The sequence below is a fragment of the Sebastes fasciatus genome, chromosome 17 (genome assembly GCF_043250625.1).
Source record: "Sebastes fasciatus isolate fSebFas1 chromosome 17, fSebFas1.pri, whole genome shotgun sequence".
Classification (NCBI taxonomy): Eukaryota; Metazoa; Chordata; class Actinopteri; order Perciformes; family Sebastidae; genus Sebastes; species Sebastes fasciatus.
The window spans coordinates 26485401-26504788 of NC_133811.1; the positions used below are offsets into that span (position 1 = coordinate 26485401).

Sequence of the window (19388 nt, forward strand, 5' to 3'; positions counted from 1 at the left end):
CAAGTATTTTTATTTTTTTAAAAAGCATAATCTATAACGGATATATTGATATGGGATCATAGAAATAGAAAGGAAGGTTTTACAGACAGCTTCCTAAATCAGTCAGAGGATTTAATGTTCCAAATTTAGAATGAAATCATCTCACCACCCAAGGATTTTATTTATGCCGTTAAGTCAGGTGTAAAATGAGGTTTATTCCCTGCAAATGTTTGCAAAACAATTGTTGAAACAAAATGTTGACCTACTCTCATTCAGACAGCAGTGGATGAATCAATAACTTGACAATAAGTTGGTTGACAATTTTACAGAATGTTATGGAAATCTTACTTTGTTTAAAAAAAGAATCTGAATCTAGGATAAACTGTTGAAATTATGACTTGGATATACCAAACTGCTGTTTGGGGGGGATAAAATGCTGGAATTCAACAGAGATATTACAGTTGATAAATAGAATAATCTGTGTTTGGTCCAATATAAATATTGTGAGATATTCAGACTGAATTGTCATTTTTTTTTCACTTCATCATTCATGTCACTGTTGGAATTGCCGACAAGGTGGGGACAGAGATTCAGAGGTCAGGAACCAAACTTATTTAAATTAATATATAATTTTTACTCCACAAGATAGAATATTATTAGTTGTACAGCAGGGATCTGGGTTGTATGTAGCACTACAGATGAAGTAAAGCATGCTTTGTTGTAAAAGTCATTAGTGTTTGGTTTGACTGGGGTAAGACTTTCATATTTCAGGCTATGTCACATGATGTAGTGAGATACTGAAATGTATTTAAGAAAAGTAACAAGTGGCAATCCACAAATCCTCCCTGAGTAATAGTGTTACAGAGCGTTACTCTGGGTGTTTCTCAAAGTCCACACTGGCTATCATGGTGCGAGGATAGATAACCAGTTGTTTTAGGACTGGAAGTCCTCTTAATCACTCGGCTATCATTATCTCTCTGGTTCTTAACTAAAAGTTGCAGGAGCTCTCAGCTGAAACAGAAAGTCAGGCTGCAGCAGCTTCTGCATGTTTTGCTTCTGCATGATGAGCAGCTCTGGAGGGCCGTATCAGTGAGAACTAGTGTGGATGGTTGATCTTAAGCTCATAATCCCGCCGCTGATGCTAGTTTCCTGCTTGTTCACGTGTACATGTTTTTTTGTAGGTACAAGACACTCGTTCATGTACAGCGGAGTGACCTTTCAGCCTGCTTAAATTCCAAAGTTTTCCAAATTTAGGTTTTCTTTTTGGGCAGCCTACCCCAATAGATCTGCATCCACCCAAAAACATGTTCTGTATTTATTATGTTTTCCTTTTAGAACTCTGGAATTGACGTTTAAGGTGCATACTGATTGAAACTTTCCCAGGATTGTGCATTTGCATGCAGTTGAATGATATGAAAAATTTAATTAAAATCACAATTTAGCTTGCATGTGAAGTGATGTTTTGCAGTCAGCTTTCAAGTGCTGGGTGTTAAAGGATAACTTTGTATTTTTCAACATGGATTATTTTATTTTCCCATGTTGTTGTGTCCAAGTGACTAATGGGCACAACAATTTTTGAAATTGGTCCAGTATTGAAGGAGAACGCTGTAACCGGCAGTCGCGAAATGAGCTGCAAGTTTCAAGTGAGCAGTGTCAATGTAATGTTACGTCCACTAAAAGTGCTTGTTTTTGCCTCTGACAGGCTCAGATTGTTATTATAAGTGTCTGACAACATTATGGAAAGGATCCGACAGAGGAATGAAACCTTTTTCTTACCTTTCCCTTGATCCGGTCTGTCCCGCTCAAGGAGAAGTCTCGTTGTGAAATCTGAATATCCGTATACTCTGGCTCAAATGAATACAGACGACCATCGAATTCAAATACCTCATCCACATTGTGGAAATCAGCAAAATATTCAGCCACGACATTGGCGCTTTCTATAGTCGAACACAACAAACTCTGATCGGCTGGCACTCCACCACGGATGTATTCCACTATTCCACCGTTTTCACCTTGCCAGATTTCAGAATGAGACTTCTCCTTGAGCGAGACTCTTTCCATAATGTTGTTGTAATGTTATAATAACACTCTGAGCCTGTCAGTTGCAAAAACAAGCACTTTTAGTGGACGGAAACGATGGTGCCAGCTCGCCCTGAAGCCCATTAGCAGCTGCCGTCTACAGCGCTCTCCCTCAATACTGGACCAGTTTCAGATATTGTTGTCCCCATTAGTCAGTTGGAGACAAAAACATGGGAAAACAGGGTCCAGGTTGAAACATATCTGTTACCCTTTAAAGCTCCCTGCCACAAATAACTAACCTGTGAGAAACACTGTAATCACACAACAGTAATGTTAATTCACTTCAGTGCAAAATCTACAATGTACAGTTTGTACACCTCTGTTGTTTAATTCATTTATGCTTCATTTGTTGTGTTGTGAATCAGCTCTCACAGAAGTCTTTGTACATTTCAAAACCGGGGTGTTATTTTTATCTTTTGCTTTTCTCACATTCACACCCCTGTGTGCACAAAACACAAAAACATAAATCAGCAAATATTCAGCCTCAAGTCTCAACACCTGCATTTACCACCTTCTCAGACTCTCACACCAGGCTTTACAAAATCAGGAGAAGTGATATAATTAGAACAAAATGCCCCCCGAGTAGCCTATGATTTGTTTTCCTGTATATTGGAGTGTTTTTTTCATTGAAAAAGTGGTTGCTTGAAATGACAGCGGTTAGTAGCCTGTGCTATAACGTGGCAAGTATTTTGGTTTTGAAGGTCTTCTAATGTCTATTGAAATATATCCGATATGAATGTTGATGTTTTGGTGTCTAAAATGTCTCATTGGGCTGCGTCATTGTGATCAACTGTGACAATAGTGAAGTAGGCAGCTCCCCTCACATCCCATTAACATCAGATTTGGGTTTGCATCATCATTAAATTGGCAATATTTCATAACGTTGTGTGTATTCTTGCTTGTTTTAAGCCAAAAGATCTGTCCTGCAAACCAAACTGAAGTTATCATTCAGACATTGAGCCGATAGCAACCTATTTATTTTCTTCAGGAAACACAGTATATATATATATATATATATATATATATATTGCTTTAATGCATTTTTAAGCTCCGAGAAAACAAATGGAAAAAAAAAAAAAAAATCAGTATGGAGACCTGCTTGCCATGAGTGGAAGTGTGGTTGTGCATGCAGAAATATTACAGTGTGAATATTGTTGTTGGTGCTTTTCAAGCAGGTAAAGAATAGTATAGGCTACATGAATGGGAAATGGCCTTGACTTTATAGTAACCAAGAGCGTAGCTCTCCTTATAGTAAACCTGATATCCCCTTTGGTATTCAATACTCATTGTGTTCTACAGCATACAGCGTATTACAAAAGATTTTCATCTTCACTTTAAGTGCTTTTATGCTTTTTGCAGTGTTATGTATACATTCTTTCTGTGTGTTGTGCGTGTGCAGCTCGCTTTTTGGTTTCTGGTGACTTATAGAGTCCGTATTGTGAGTGTTTCTCTTGTTAGGCTACAGACTGTCTTGATTCTTTAGAGGGGCCTCATGAATAAGACATTACCTGCTTTTCAAGAGTGTTTCCAGTATGTCTTTTATAATGGGAATAGGAGACGTACGCTACAATACTTAGTGATGGAGGAACTAGGCCGACTACTGTACGACTAACTAGCTTTAATCTTTGCTTTTGTTAGATTCTGGTGTCGAGCATTCTCTCATTCTTAAATCATGACAGTCAGCTGACTACTAAATGTCCATAGTTTGGCCACACAGCCTGTCTGTACAGTACATGATGTATAATTCAGCATCCATGTGGATTAAAAGAGGAGTTTATCGTAATGAGTAGAGTGCAGGGTTGTGTGTTGGGTACATTTTAAATGGTAAATCATCACGATGGAGTTCATATCTTTTTGGATGTGTTATCTTTATTCACCTCAGGGCTGGAACAGTGTCTGTAATTGCACCTTAATGCAAAATGTTATCATTCCTCATTCAAAATCGTGGGTCCTTTTGAACACAATCTATCGCATTTCCATGTTCACTTTCTTTATATTTGACTGTACTCTGTCCTCCTCACAGATACTCTTTAGAAGATGAGCCCTCTAACCTGGACGAGATGCCTCTGATGATGTCGGAAGAAGGCTTTGAGAATGACGAGAGCGACTACCAGGCGCTGCCCCGGGCCAGAGCCAACCGGAGAAAGAGAGGCCTCGGCTGGTTCCTCCTAGGAGGATGGAAAGTCCTCTGTGGCAGGTATTTCTACACTTTTTTTATGGTTTTATTACAACATAATGACTTACAGTATGTTAGTCATCTGTGTGTAATGACTCAAAAACATGACGCACAGATCACACTCTAGTCTCATGTGGCTGGACCTTTTTTCCCTTGCTTCCTTTCACTCCTACTTCTGTTGCTGAAACAATGTTTAAACAAAAACTATTCAATATTCTAAAGAAAGCTTCTGCCTCTGCTACATGTTTTTACCTTTTACCACATACTGCCTGGGTGTCCTTGGGTGTTGTGAATACAAACTTTAAAGTTAGGGTTGGTAATGTTGAGAAACTAGCAAGAGTACGCTTGATTAAAAAAATTATCCAACAGGAAAAACCCAGCCAAGTGTTGTCAACTCTTTTCCAATGAAAGTAGCTAGCAGCACTAGCTCCAAAGGTCACGAAATCTAGCGAGAAAGCGGGCAAAGTCGGGAACACTGACAGTCCGTCCCTTCAGGCCTTCGCTGAAGCCACTCCCCCAAAATTATCATTATGGACGTAAACAACGAACACAACGAAGGCAGGTAGTCCGTCCAATCATTTCAGTTGGCCCGAATGAAATGATTGGACGGGTTTTAGGGATGTCACGGTGAGGACATTTTATTTATATATTAATATTAATTAATATTCATATAATATTTAATTGCGTTTAATCGCATGGTTGTCCATAGTTAATCATGATTAATCGCAAATTAATCCCACATTTTTTATATGTTCAAAATGTACCTTAAAGGGAGATTTATCAAGTTTTTAATACCCTTATCAACATGGGAGTGGGCAAATGTATGTATATATTTATTACTGGAAATCAATTAACAACACAAAACAATGACAAATATTGTCCAGAAACGATTTATATTTTGCATCCTATCTATAACAGATCTCTAAACATAAAGGGTATTAGTTAAAGTTTTTATTGTAAAATCAATGTTAATCATAATCTGAGAATGGTTGCGAGGTCAGGTATTTTCCAAGAGAACTACATATATATATACACAGATATATACACAGATATATATATATATATTGCTTTCATTCTAATAGATTCCTCTGCTGCACTGCAAAGCTATTGTTCTTCCATTTGGACCTTTAACCACTCTGAAAGTTGCCAGTGTTTTGTTATTCTGTAAATGTACGCGTAGTGTATAATGTCAGTAAGTATGCTTGTGACGATCAGTTTGGATTTCAAACGCACCGGTAGTTGTGCATGAAGTGCAAAGAGAGGATAAGGGCATGTTTTTTGGTCGAGTTCCTCGATGCGCACCATCAGTCCAAAAAGATTTTCAGGTCAAACAGAACGCTGCGGTTTATCCAGCTGATGATTAATTTGACAGGTTTTGCCCTCTAAAGATGCTCCTTTTAGAGAGGACTGTTTGTTTATGCCAGAACATTAAAGTGTACCATTTAGAAACACATATTTGTGCAGCACTTCAGTGCCCAAAAAGAAACATTTACTGAACTGAAATTTCATCGAATATTCAGTTTTCCGTGCCGTTGTGTTGTTAGTGGTGCGTCTCCAGTCGAAGCTGCATATATTGATCCCCCCTCCCCATCCCCCCCACTAATGAACAAATCGGATTCTTCACAGCTGACCAGTTTGATGCTTTCCAGTAATTTTATGTGTGCTTAGTGTGGGATTATAAAACACAAATAATTCACACTGAATAAGCCCCGACTGTTCAAATGGCATATTATTTGAATAGCATTCATTTGCTCAAATAATCGCTCTTATGAAACTGGACTCGGAGTGCACAGAGACCGAGGACGTCGAGGCCAACACAAACAAGACTTTTTACCAAAGTTGATTTATTTAGTTTTATGTTTTGCCAACTTGCTTAAAAAGTGGAAAAGCCAAGTCGCTCAGCATGACGGTATACACTGCCACTCTCCCCTCTTTCCCTCCCCCAGGTGCCAGTTTAGGTCATGCTCACAACGAGCTGCTCTCATTGTAATTTACCCCCACGCTACACCTCTGTTTGCATTTGATATCAGATATGCTAGATAAGCCTCTATGTAGTCATTAGCAGGTTGATGGAAAGTCAAATACTTTTTAAAAAGTAAACGTCAATCTGCAATCCATCTCTCTAATCTCTTCTTAGAACTTTGATAATATCACAATAATAACATCATGGTACATCATGTTAGACAGAGTCAACATGAGCTAAAACCAACAAGGACAGATGTGTATCATATTCTGCCATACAGTATGTTTATCTGCGCATGTGTGGTTCTTAAGGTCTATCAGATATTCAGCTCGAAAAGTGTCTGAGTTCAAAAGCATCAGCAATGGAAAGCCCTCCTGGAGAGATACTAACCTTTTCAGATCACTTCATCAAATTGTGTCAAAAGAAGCCTTGACGATCGAATTAACACCTGAAAAAACACTAATGCAAAAATCTAGGGTATGATTATGAAATTATAATTGGCTGGGTCCGGTCTCTGTACATTAATGAGGTACTATCGTAGAGCTCTGGGTGCACACAGACAGCTACAATAGTTTTTTCCACCGTTTCTGATTCAGCAACGTTAGTGCCGTCAGTAGAATCTCAGCGCTAATAGTTTTGCGCTTCACACGAATTTCTTGTGCTTGTTGAAAAATTTCAACTCATCCGGTTGCCCGGCGCGAATTTGTGTCTATTCGTGACTTTATATGTAATTGCGGCGCCGGAAAAATGTGCCTCACGCTTGGCGTGAACTCAACATTTTGGACTGTTTATTGTACAAAACAAGCAATTTAACGATGTCCCCTGGCTTTGGGGAAACTATGAGGAGCATTTTTCACAAATTTTCTGGACTTTTTGTTTAATTGTTAGTTGCAGCGCTATACATTTAGTAGCATGTGGTTGGTGTAATGTGTTTACACTGGATCGTATCGACGTCTTCCCCATCTCAGTTGCTGCGACTGCCTCGCCCATATATGTCGGAGGAAGAAGGAGCTGAAGGCCAGGACGGTTTGGCTCGGCTGCCCGGAGAAATGTGAAGAGAAGTACCCCAAAAACGGCATCAAAAACCAGAAGTACAACATCTTCACCTTTGTGCCTGGGGTGAGTTGGACTGAAGAGAACGACAACCTGTATCCTGTGTTAAGTTCGCTGTCTTTCCTTATGTAACAGAATTCATACTTCACGGTCTGATCTTTGTTCCACACTCAGACGTTATGGCTTTTTTTGAGTCAATATTCCCACTGTTATTAACTTTTATAGTCCCCCACAGTGGCAATTCATCCTTCCAGTTGAAATATGTCGATCCTTTCACAGATTAACAGTATGCAAAGCAGAGTAGCGTGCACCGGGTCTAATTGTTAACTGCTCTGTCATTAAGTTAAGGGTTTACACTGTAGGGGACATTAGAGATCCATCAGACTTCCTTATTAAAAACCAAACGGTTCCATGATTAACAGGACCGCCTTTGGCCCGGGCCATAAAATGTCAACTGTCTGTTAGACGCAGATATTCCCATCGATGGCGAACACAACGGCTGTGTTTTTCTCCCTCCACGTTGAATTATTAAATACACACAAATTGAGTTTAGCAGTGTGCATTTTTCCCTAAAGGTCAGGGGGTTCATTAACTGTCGAGCAGCGTCCATTGATCCCATTGTCTCTGATAATCTGTGACGAGACGCGAGGCTCTCATTATTGCAAACATTATTCAAAATTTGACCTTAGATGAATAGAATACTAAGGGATCCCTGTTGATGGATAGCCCATTAGCAAAGAGCCCTCAGTAAGTCACAGGTGGCACTTTGGTATATGGGATTTAAGAAAGTTGGCCTGTTTTCCCTCTTCGTTCGTTCATTATTGTGCTTCAGTCCTTTTTGTCTGCTGTTTGTTTATTCTGCACCAAATGACATTGTGCCATTTGAAACAGAAGTGTCAGAGTTTCCATTAGGTTAATGTAAAGTTAACAGCATTAACATGTATCTTATTCCACCTTGGAACATGCACAGTAACCCATCCCGCCTGCTTTGTTGTCGCTGCATCCTCTTTGTCTTCTCTGGCAGCTGTCCTCGTCGTCGTCGACTCCCCCTCGCTGACGTGTTCACTCACCTCTCTGAATCCTCCTCTCCTCTCTGCTCCCCTCTCAGGTTCTCTACCAGCAGTTCAAGTTCTTCCTCAATCTCTACTTTCTGGTGGTGGCCTGTTCCCAGTTTGTGCCATCGCTGAAAATCGGATATTTGTACACGTACTGGGCACCTCTGGTAAATACACTTCAGTTATTACACTGTAATGAAACATATTTTGGTCTCTAATGAATATCAACATGCAACAAACGCCAGTTAGAGCTGAAATGATTAGTTTATTAATCCATTAGTTGATTGCCAAGTATTCTGATGATTTTTTAAAATGAAAGTATTTTCTAGTTCCAGATAGTCAAGTGTAAGGATTTGCTGCTTTTCTCTTGTTTTATATTTCTTTGTGAATTGAATATTTTTGGACAGTCGGTCAGGCAAAACAAGTCATTTGAAGACATCCTTCTGGGCTCAGAGTCAGACATATTATGATATGCTTTTTTCACAATTTTTTTGACACTTTATAGGCTGAACAATGAATAGATCAATCACAAAAATGATCTTCAGATTTATCAATAATTAAAATAATCGTTAGTTGCAGACATAAAGCCAATTGTCATCTTTACGACGATGTAGCTAATATTCTGAGAAAAAAAAATCTGAATTATGAGATTAAATTATTTTTTTATTTTTTTTTCACCTACAATAGCCCTAATACATAATCATCGTTCATCTTTTTATCCCATGGAGACGTCTAAATTAAATCTACATTTTTTGGCTTTGTGTTGTACTAATGATCAAGCTGTTAAAAGTTCTTAGAGAAAGAGGTAAAGGCAAACACTTCGTGTTGTTGTGACCTCATTTGAGAATGGACTCAGTAGTTTTTTTTCCAACAGATGTGTGAACCTGTCCTGTGTGTAAAAGTTTAGTTGTATGTTAATGGACTCTGGTATTAATGAAGCTTTCTAAATGATCACGGTGTGTTTGATCTGATCGTACTCCTTTGTCACTCAGGGCTTTGTGTTAGCCGTTACAATGGTGCGAGAGGCTGTGGACGAAGTGCGACGCTACCAACGGGACAAAGAGATGAACTCTCAACTCTACAGCAAGCTCACAGTGCGAGGTTAGTGAGAGGACTGAGGGAAATCCATCCGCACTCCTCCTCGTGCCAGTAACTGTTTGCTGACATTATGATAACGGATATTCCAGCGTATAGTCGAGCTCCCCCTCCCAACCCCCGTGCAATTAAGAGACGGCACTCCACTGGATCTACACTTGTAACAGAAGTCATTCTTCTCGCTGTAATTGCATTGATTTTTTTTTTTTTCTCTCAGTTTCTCAAGACCGTATGATCTAAGATCTGTCCCTTTGTTGAATGTGTGGTGAAATCCCCCCGTGTGGTATCTGTGACCATGGCTGAGCATGTAGCTCTCACACTCTCCATGTGCTCATGTACACAGTTACTGTATGTGTGCTTGTGAGCACAGAAGAAGGGTCGTGGCGGATATTGAGGCAATATAATTGAGAGTGACCCTACGTGCCGTTGTTTTTGTCTATGGCTCTGACCAGAGATGAAAACAGAGGGGTATTACATTATCATGCTGGAGGTAATCAATCTGGTAGAAGGTGAGAGAGAAATGGTATAAAGTGGGTTGTGGTTTTAAGAGTCAGCGTCATTTCCAAGGGCCAGAAATCAATAGCTTCATTTTATTTCATAGCTATTTAAAGATTCACAGCGTATCTTAAAAAGTCTAATTTTGATGTGAAGTTACTTGATCGCTGTCTGCTGTCTTCCCCATTTTTGTCTTTAGGTAAAATTCAAGTGAAGAGTTCAGACATACTAGTTGGGGATCTGATCATCGTTGACAAGGTAAATCTTTAGTGTTTTCTGTAGATATCTTTGAATGCATTGATTTTAAAAGGAAGGGCAGTTTTCTGCCACAAATGTTACTGTTTATTTGCCTCCTGTTTAAGTTTATGATAACAATAGAGTCAACAGCGACTCACCAATCACAAGATGACATGAGAGCATCCTTTAAACCTTGTGCGATTATCTCGCCCGTGTGATCAAAGGGGAAGAAGCTTGTTTGAAAGCAATTACTCTTCAACTCCCAGTTGTCGATGTCATGTACAGTGATACTCAGCCAGGTATGGCTCACACGTTCTGCTGGACCACAGATCGGTAGAAGTGGAGAAATGGGTCACCTCTGTTAGCTGGACGTTCAGATCGGTAGAAGTGGAGAAGTGGGTCACCTCTGTTAGCTGGTTGGCCAACTTTTCTCTCACTGAAATGTATAACTCCGGTGGAGCTTTCTCCGCAATAGATTTGCGACCAGGCAGTTCATATTTTGGATCAAATTGTCTTAATGAGTCTTTTGAATCCGGGCTTTTCAACTACGCTAACCGGCGTTGCGATGTAGTTGTTTACAGCGCCCGTGATTTCTTTCAATTTTGCACTTTTTTTGTCTTAGGGGATTGCCTTGGAAAGCGAGGAAGCCAGAGTGATTTGCTTTTGGGCTGGTTCTGGTTGCTTTAGTCGTGTCTTCCGCTTTCTCCGGGATCCTTCTCTCTTTGCTGCTTCCCTCCAGATCAAAACACGCCAGCCGCATACGTCACACACGCTCGCCCAGGAGACACGTCTGGATGGGCGCGGAGTCTGTGACGTATGTGTGTCTGTCTGTGAGAGGGAGCCATAGGCTGTAGGAGAGAAGGAAATGCCAAAGCGAGTCTCATGCCGGCGGGGTGGCTTTAAAACATTACATATTTTTGATTTTGGGGTGAACTGTCCCTTTAAACCGTATTTGCCTCTTTCCCTAATTCTTCCCATGTTGAATAGCTCACAGCCACTTTAAAGTAGATAGAATAACTTAAGTGGATTTGAAGGCACAGTGTTAATCAGAGTTTTGCTTTACTGTGAAACCGATAATGCACTTTCTGATACTATAAAACTCCCACTCACCTGTTAAGCATCATGTGATCTTCGGTTTCAGCTCATGAAATGTAGCTGCTGCTAGAAAGTTAAATTTCCATTACTGTGTGTTAGACAGACTTAAAAAAAAAAAAAAGCGGTTTCTCCTTCACCCTCTGGTCAAGGTATTGACCTTGTTTAATTATTCAGGAAGATTCAAAGGGCTTTTGCCACAGTGCTCAGTAACACACCGCCATTTGCACTCTTGTTGTTTTGTCTTCTTTCTTTATGTAGAACCAAAGGATTCCTGCAGACATGATATTCCTGAGAACATCGGAGAAAAATGGTGAGCAGGCAAAGTGTTGGTGTAACTTTATCAATGTGAAGCAGGACAGTGCTGAAAAGACGTTAATCATGATCAGCAAAACTCCTCCTGGATTAATAAAGTGAAGTGGTGTTGTATGAGGTACTTATCCATAGTCAGTGTATTACCTACAGAGGATGACAGAGAGCAGGCAGGAGCACCAGCTTCTCTTAAAAGCCACCAGACTCCATTGACAAAAACAGTCATTTTACCGAACAGAATATGAAAGTTGCTGGTGTAACGCTGCCTCGATCGGTTAAGCTAAGTTCACGACTTTCAAAGTCCTCAGATCGTTGTACTGTTTACACTACACAACGTGCGGTCTTGTAATTGGGAGTCTTTAAGTGTTTGTGGTCGTCACGCTACGTGACTGACCGGCGACGGGGGGGGGGTCACACACTACATGATCTTTCACCAGGAGGAATCCCCGATGAGGTCTCCCAACTACGTTTTGTCACAAAAAAAACATGCGAGAATTACACGGTAAATGACGTGACACCATACACGAGACACATTGCAGATGTTGCTTCCACTGGTTTCCACACTCTTTCTTTTTTTTTACTATTTATTTCCTCTAGGTGCCGGAGTCCCCGACAGGTCCAGATATTTAGCATGCTAGATATCTGGAATGTGTCTGCGAGCTTTGGCTCACATCTCGGCTCGCGTCTCGGCTTGCATCTTTGAGCAGTTCACACATGACGCTCGAGCGCCGACGAGCCAACGCCGATTTGCCTCTGATCTGGGGCTTTTGTCGGGAAGCGGAAAATCAGGGCTGAAGTCGTGTAGTGTGGAAACCAGGCATTAGTTTGTTTGTGTTATTGTGAATCCGAACAAACCCTTTAAAACACAAAAGTCACACTACAACACAAACAGATTTTTTTAGTTGTCTATAAAATGTTTAGCTGCTGCCCCCGTCCATTACAACTCCCGTCTGCTTCTTCAAACTGGCGGCGTGCCGACCGTCATCTACTGTAGCTAATACACTGACTATGGATAAGTACCTCATACAACCCCACTTCAAAACAAACAAACTATCCCTTTAAAATGAAGGGACCATTAATAATCATTGCAATAAATGAAATAGTAATGAAAAAATGAAATACCATAAACAGACCGAATGCCCTACTGTTGAACTTTCTGTGCCCCGTGGCACTTTAACGAACTGTGTCAAGATCATTTGGGTGAGAAATGTGACTTTTCCCCACACGTCCAGTCCTTTGACATCATCTCTAAGTCGGCCTGTGATTCATATGATTTATGTCACATCCTTCTAGTGACTGATGATGCAAATTCCAATTAATCAATGAGCTGCGTCAGATATGCTCTTTTCTAAGGGGCATCGGCAGGAAATGTTCTGAGGACATCATTCCCATCAATCTCTGATGTGCCAATATGCTTGGCAGGGAGTTGTTGATGTCTTTATGCCTCTAACACAAACACACACACATAAACACATCTTTATCTTTCACACATACAGTACAGCCTCATGTATTTTCACATACTCGAGCTGAAGTGCCACTGCAGCAGAAGGAAAGCATGAATCATCCTCCTTGTGTTAATGTAGTCCACCATGGTTAACCCTCCAGGGATGGTTTATAGCTGCCCTTTACCCTCTCTGTCAAATAGTTGCTCTCATCCATCAGTTTCATATGTAATATTACCTCCGATCAATACAGGTCACGACTGTTCAACGTTTATCGGACCTTGCGGTGTCCACAGCAGCCACAGATGCTCTGGGTTGTGCTACAAGCTATAATATGCTGTGCTGTTGGCGATTGACATATGCTAGTTTATTACAGCATTTCTTTACAAGATAATTGTGTTTTCATTTTTTTAATATACTATGTCTCACAAAGGTGTGGGACATTAAGCGTAATGTGCAATATTTAACCTCTTCAACAACACACCAGTATCCCCTGCGTCCCCACTGCCGTAACCTAAACGCACTACCCACAATCAGATTAATGGGAGGACTGGCGTTTTTCGCTGCAACGCCTGATTTGGTGTGAATGCAGCGAAGTTGTCGCAGACCATGTAACAGACGCAACAGTCTTGATAGCATTTCTCTCCTTTTTTTCAGGTTCATGTTTCATCAGAACTGACCAGCTGGACGGAGAAACGGACTGGAAACTGAAGGTCGCCGTCGGCTGCACACAGCGACTACCTGCAGTGGGGGTATGGATGCATTACGATCTAGTGAATCTCTGGTAACAGACAAACCGATGGTGAATGACTGACTGAGTGTTCCGTTATCACTAAAAGCATTGCTCATCAAATGAAGCTGTGCGGCTGTGATGGAAACCTAATCACTGATGACAGACAGCAGGAGCAGTCTGGACCTGACAGCAGCTTCCTTTTAACCGGAGGCGATACTCAACACTTAAGATTTAAGTTGAGTTGATGGTGTTTTTTTGTTGCCACTTAGTGTGATCAGAGAATTAAAGTTTCAGCGAGTCATTTGATGATTGAGCCGTGGCATCCGTATTGGGTTTCAAGAGACCTGAAGATAGCAAGAGTTGTCTTCACTTTAGCCTCTATTCAACCTTGTTACCATGGTATTCCTCAGATTGGGAGGATTGATTCTGAGTATTTAATAAAGTCTCTCAAACTGTCTGGAGGAGTCGAGACGGATCAGTTTGATGCTGATTGTGTGATTGTTCTCAGGCAGAAATGGATGCTTCATTTCTTTAATGGTAAAAATGATTAGTCTGCTGTTCCTGAATACTAATGGATCAGGTCATGCTGTATGTACTGGATAGTGATAGTACTTTGACATTTCCATAAAACTAGGTGGTTATTAAGATAAGTAAATGATATCATTACCTCCCAGCAAGCATGCTGATGCTGCGGGAACCAACGCACGGGCATCGATCACAGGGACGTCCCACACCAACACACATGGACGTACTGAGGAGAGATGCTGGACAGTGCTGGTGAGCTAGCCAGATGTATGGTGGACTGAGACAGCTGGAAGCTCCGCTTGAAAGCCCGTCTGAGGACGACCCAATGATATCAATTCCGATAGTTTGTACTATCACTCTTTCCATCCACTACTATTGGTTTTGTTTTATCAGTCCTACTTGTATTAGCTATTACAGCTGCTAGGCTATTATTGTGGCTGCTTCCGTCTGTCTGTCTGTCTGTCTGTCTGTCTGTCTGTCCGTCCGCCCCCCCCCCCAGCCGGTCTCGGCAGATGGCTGCCCGCCCTGCGCCCGGTTCTGCTCCAGGTTTCTTCACAGTAATCGGGGAGTTTTTCCTGGCCACAGCGCTTGGTGGATCTTGTTGGGTCTCTAAACTATGGTGTACTGTCTAAGACCTGCTCTATATATAAAGCGTCTTGAGATAACTTCTGTTGTGATTTGATGCTATACAAAAATAAATTGAATTGAATTGCCCTCCGCTGAGGAGGTTTGTTGGTTTGTGTGTTTCTTAAGGAAAATCTACCAGCCAGATTTTCATGAAACTTGGTGGAAGGGTGTAGCATAGGCCAAGGAAGAACGCATTACATTGGGGACAGTGGATCCAAATCACAGGGCGGCTACACACATTATCATTTATTCACTTATGGAAACGGCCTTGGCGGATGTCTGCGCTCTCAGAGTTTCCTTCTAGTGTATTTCTAAAGGGTAACTTCGGTATTTTTCAACCTGGTCCCTGTGTTCCCATGTTTTTGTGTCGAATGGGGACAATTATTTTTTGAAATTGGTCCAGTAGGGAGAACGCTGCAGCCACCAGCTGCTACACGAGCTGCAGTGCAATCGCTCGGGGCAACTCCTCACCGTCAATGTACGTCTGACAACATTATGGAAAGTACCCTACAGAGAAATAAAACCTTTTTCTTACATTTCGCTCGATCCGGTCTGTTTGTTTTTGTGTCCTACCAAGTCTCGCTCAAGGAGAAGTCTCGTTCCGAAATCTCGCATCGCTTCCACATCGTCGAAATCGGCTAATAAATATTCAGCCATGACATTGAAAATCTTTTATATAACGCTAAGCTACGCTTTCTGTACTCCAACACAACAAACTCTGACAACACCGGCACTCCTCTCTTCAACTCTCCTTTACGTTTTCTTCTTGGAACAAGTCGCCTCTCACGAGATTTCAAAGTGAGACTTCTCCTTGAGCGAGAAAAATGTTTTATTTCTCTGTAGTGTCCTTTCTATAATGTTGTCAGACACTTATGATCACATCTGAGCCTGTCAGTGGCTAAAACCAGCACTTTTAGTGGACGTACATTGACGGTGAGGTGTTGCCCCGAGCGATTACATTACAGCCTGTTTAGCAGGTTCCTTCTGCAGCGTTTTCCCTCAATACTGGACCAATTTCAAAGCGTGTTGTCTTCATTATTCACTTAGACACAAAAACATGGGAGAACAGGGTCAAGGTTTAAAAATACCGAAGTTAACGAAGAAAAACCACCAACAACTTGAGAGTACATTCAGTACAGTGAGTGTTATCATTCCTCTGTGTCTGCTCTCAATCACTAAAGAAGTCCAGTGTGTTCAGCAGCTACATTGATCTCTTTGAATGCACCAAGAGTCTCTGAGCTTTCTTCAGTAAAACGCTGGAGCAACACTACTCTCCATTGGGGGTTCAGTAAAATAATCTTCCCTGCTCCTCTTTAACCGCTCTGCCCATGTTCTCACCAGGAGAACACTATCTGAGCATGACTGAGGGCCGCCTGGCCGCTGCAGAGGCTGCCAGCCTGAATAATTTAATATTTACAATCAATTCTGTTCCACTCGGGGCAAAAAAAAAAGAAAAAAGGCTGGTGTTAGGTGCTTGACAGGCCAAAGGCTGCAGTCTTACTTGTTGGGAGGACTGAGAGAAACACATGATTGAAGTCTTATGCTTCAGTGTTTATTATTGTGTCGTCTTTTGTGGTTGTTTCTTTTTTTTTCTGCATATTTATGTAATTTCTGTTCGGTTGAATCCAATAATATCCAATATTTATATAAAAATAAGAGGGTACAGGTCCATTTTGCACCAGAATTGAGAAATGAGAAAATGCATTACATTTATATCTTTTGACAAAAATAAAATCTTAACCGAAGGTCCACTTACCATCTTTTTCCAGTCTACATTTTCTCCCTGACAACTGAAGGACATGAGATGTGAATGTTTCTCTATTAAGCGGACCTTGAGTTAAGATTATTTCATCAAACTAATATTTCCAAGGTCCGAAATGAATTGATTCATGCTCAAGTCATTATAGGAGTTTAGTTGACACTCAACTAAAGTGATTTTAAAGGGTTGCAACTGCTAATACACTGACTATGGATAAGAACCTCATACAACCCAACTTTAAAACACCGAACTATCCCTTTAATGTATAAACTACAAATATGAAAGCATACTAAAAGGTGCAAAGATCACACACAGTACCAAGTCAAAATGTTTTTCCTTACAAGCACAAAAACCTGTGTTAATTCATTAAATAAGTTCTATATTAGTTTATTAATACTGAATCCTTCATGGCCTCCCTCTCTGTCACCTCTCTTTGTCCCAGGATCTCTTCTCCATCAGCGCCTACGTCTACGCCCAGAAGCCTCAGCTGGACATCCACAGCTTCGAGGGGAACTTCACAAGGGTACAGTAGCTCGTTGACATTTTTATAACCTGTTAAACGCATGCAGAGTTTGTCCTATAGAAACTGGATTGACACAGAAGATGTGTATCACCGCAGTGTGTTGACAAGCGGCGACAATGAGCAGCTTGTGTGTCCATCCGGGCCTGTTGTTATCTCCGGCAGGCGTACCTCTTACATCACAGGCAGGTTCTTGCAGCTCCAGCTCTCCATCCATCCCGTCTTGCTTGTTGCTCAGTGATTTTTTTTTTTCTTCTTCTTCTTTTTTTTTTTTTTTTTATTAATAGCAGATTAGCGCAGCCCCCACAGAGAGGAGAGCTCCAGTACAAAGGGAGGCTTTGTGGCCCGTCTTCACTCTTGGCCACACACCAGGCTTAGTGAGCGAGCACTTCCTCCGCTCATTCATCCTCCGCGGCCTTCCTTTGCATAGCGTGTGCTTTTAGTCCGAGCAGGATGGGAAGAAAAAAAATGGGTTCCCACAGATCCGCAGCAAATGAACTTACCTATTTATGAGGGTTTCTTTTTTCCCCCTGAGACGGATATGGTGGCTTTGTTTCTGTTCTGTGGTCTTTTATTGAGACCCTCTGCAGTTATGAACACCGGAGCGTGATGCCAATGTCAGAGCGGTCAAGCACTCCGCAAACTGCCATTTATTTTTCATGCACCTCTTCCCATGTTTGAGTGGATTGACAGGATGTGGGTGCTTAGGTATCATAATTATCATATCAGGCAGGCAATTTGAGCCGAAACTGGAGCCTTGACTCTGCACTCCTGACTCCAGCCATTTTCAGCTTTGGTCTTTATTTAAGAGAGAGGGGGTAAAACGGGGGGGGGGGGGGGGGGGGGGTGAAACAAGAGGCTCTCCGGGGGCTTATTTATCACTGAAATCTCATCTACGTGCACTCTCTCTACTGTTTTTAAAAGGAGCCTCTATCGCCATGCCAAATCTAGTGAAAGTATTGATAAAGGGACCACTGTATTGCTACAGTCTGCACAACTGTGTCAGGTGCTTGTGAAAATTAATGGCACAGCAGAGCCGGGCCATTCCGGTCAGGCTGTGTGCGTGTGCGCTCTCAACTGAGCTCCTTTTCCTCAATTCTATACAGCTGCAAATTGTGTTTTCAGGGGAATTTTGTTTTGCCCAAAAGAGAGATTAAAATTGCAAAATAAATCCTTTAACCCTCTGAGACCCACAATAGATCCGTTTTTGTCTTTTTTTTTAGGGGAGTACAGGGGGTCTTTAGAGGGAGATAGCAGGTCAACGGTAGATGTCACATAGAAGTGGGGTACATCATCTGAAAGCTGAGAACCTGGAGATTAATTTGAGATGCAGCTCAGCACTGTGTCAAATTGTTCTAGTCATAAATCATAAATAAATATGAATTAATTCATGAATTAATTAATTAAATTAAATTTTGAAAGTGAATAAGGGTTTAGAACATTATGATTGAAGTATATGATGGTCGTCCTCATGCTCTATTATGTCTCATAAATTGCAAAGTAATATCTTTCCTTTTTGTATTACTTCTCCTGTAGGAAGACACAGATCCACAGATCAACGAGAGTCTGAGTATTGAGAACACTCTCTGGGCCAGCACAGTCGTCGCATCTGGTAAGCGAGCGGCAACTTTTATTTCAAGTTCGTTTCATCTTGAAATGAGGTGTAAGATTTTTCATGATGATGTCTCGCAGCCGCAGTGTGTTGTCGGATCCCAATAACTGTAACACTGTGGAGCGGCTGACTGTATTTATGAATTTATGTGGTGTTCTATCTACATTTTATGTACTTGGGTGAAAGCCCAAGATTGCGTCCTCAAATGTTTTGTTTTGTCCACAAGTCAAAGATATTCAGTTTACTGTCATAGAGGAGGAAAGAAACCAGAAAATATTCACATTTAAGAAGCTGAAATCAGAGAAATTTTGGAACTACTTTAACCGATGGACAGCCCTAGTTTATATTATAGTATTAGTATATATTCACATAAATGTAGTTGATGGCTGAAAAACCGGGAAACAAAACCAGTTCCAATCCCCGCTCATCATCGTACGTTATGATTTAAGGGATTCTGCTCACACAGAGATTTACAGCATTATAAGCCTTGACAGCGTTTGATTTGATACTGCTCTGTGTGCTTGTCTGAAGAACTCTGAGAATACCCACAGTTGAGGTAATCGTCCCTCGCTCCAACTTAGCGATTCCCCACAGAAACGCCTGTGTCAGTTGAGAGTGTTTGTGACGCTCCCAG

General features: G+C 41.2%; 1 protein-coding gene across 3 annotated transcripts in view; it reads left to right on the plus strand.

The window, feature by feature from the left end:
• The window catches only part of atp9b (ATPase phospholipid transporting 9B), a 51972-nt gene that overhangs the window by 2531 nt on the left and 30053 nt on the right, over positions 1-19388 (plus strand). For all 3 annotated transcript variants that reach the window (XM_074612933.1, XM_074612934.1, XM_074612935.1), the window contains 9 exons: positions 4082-4255; positions 7166-7316; positions 8359-8472; positions 9298-9406; positions 10095-10153; positions 11486-11537; positions 13636-13730; positions 17065-17145; positions 18679-18754. In XM_074612933.1, coding sequence (XP_074469034.1) covers positions 4082-4255; positions 7166-7316; positions 8359-8472; positions 9298-9406; positions 10095-10153; positions 11486-11537; positions 13636-13730; positions 17065-17145; positions 18679-18754 — 911 coding nt within the window. The remainder of the gene's footprint in view (positions 1-4081; positions 4256-7165; positions 7317-8358; positions 8473-9297; positions 9407-10094; positions 10154-11485; positions 11538-13635; positions 13731-17064; positions 17146-18678; positions 18755-19388) is intronic.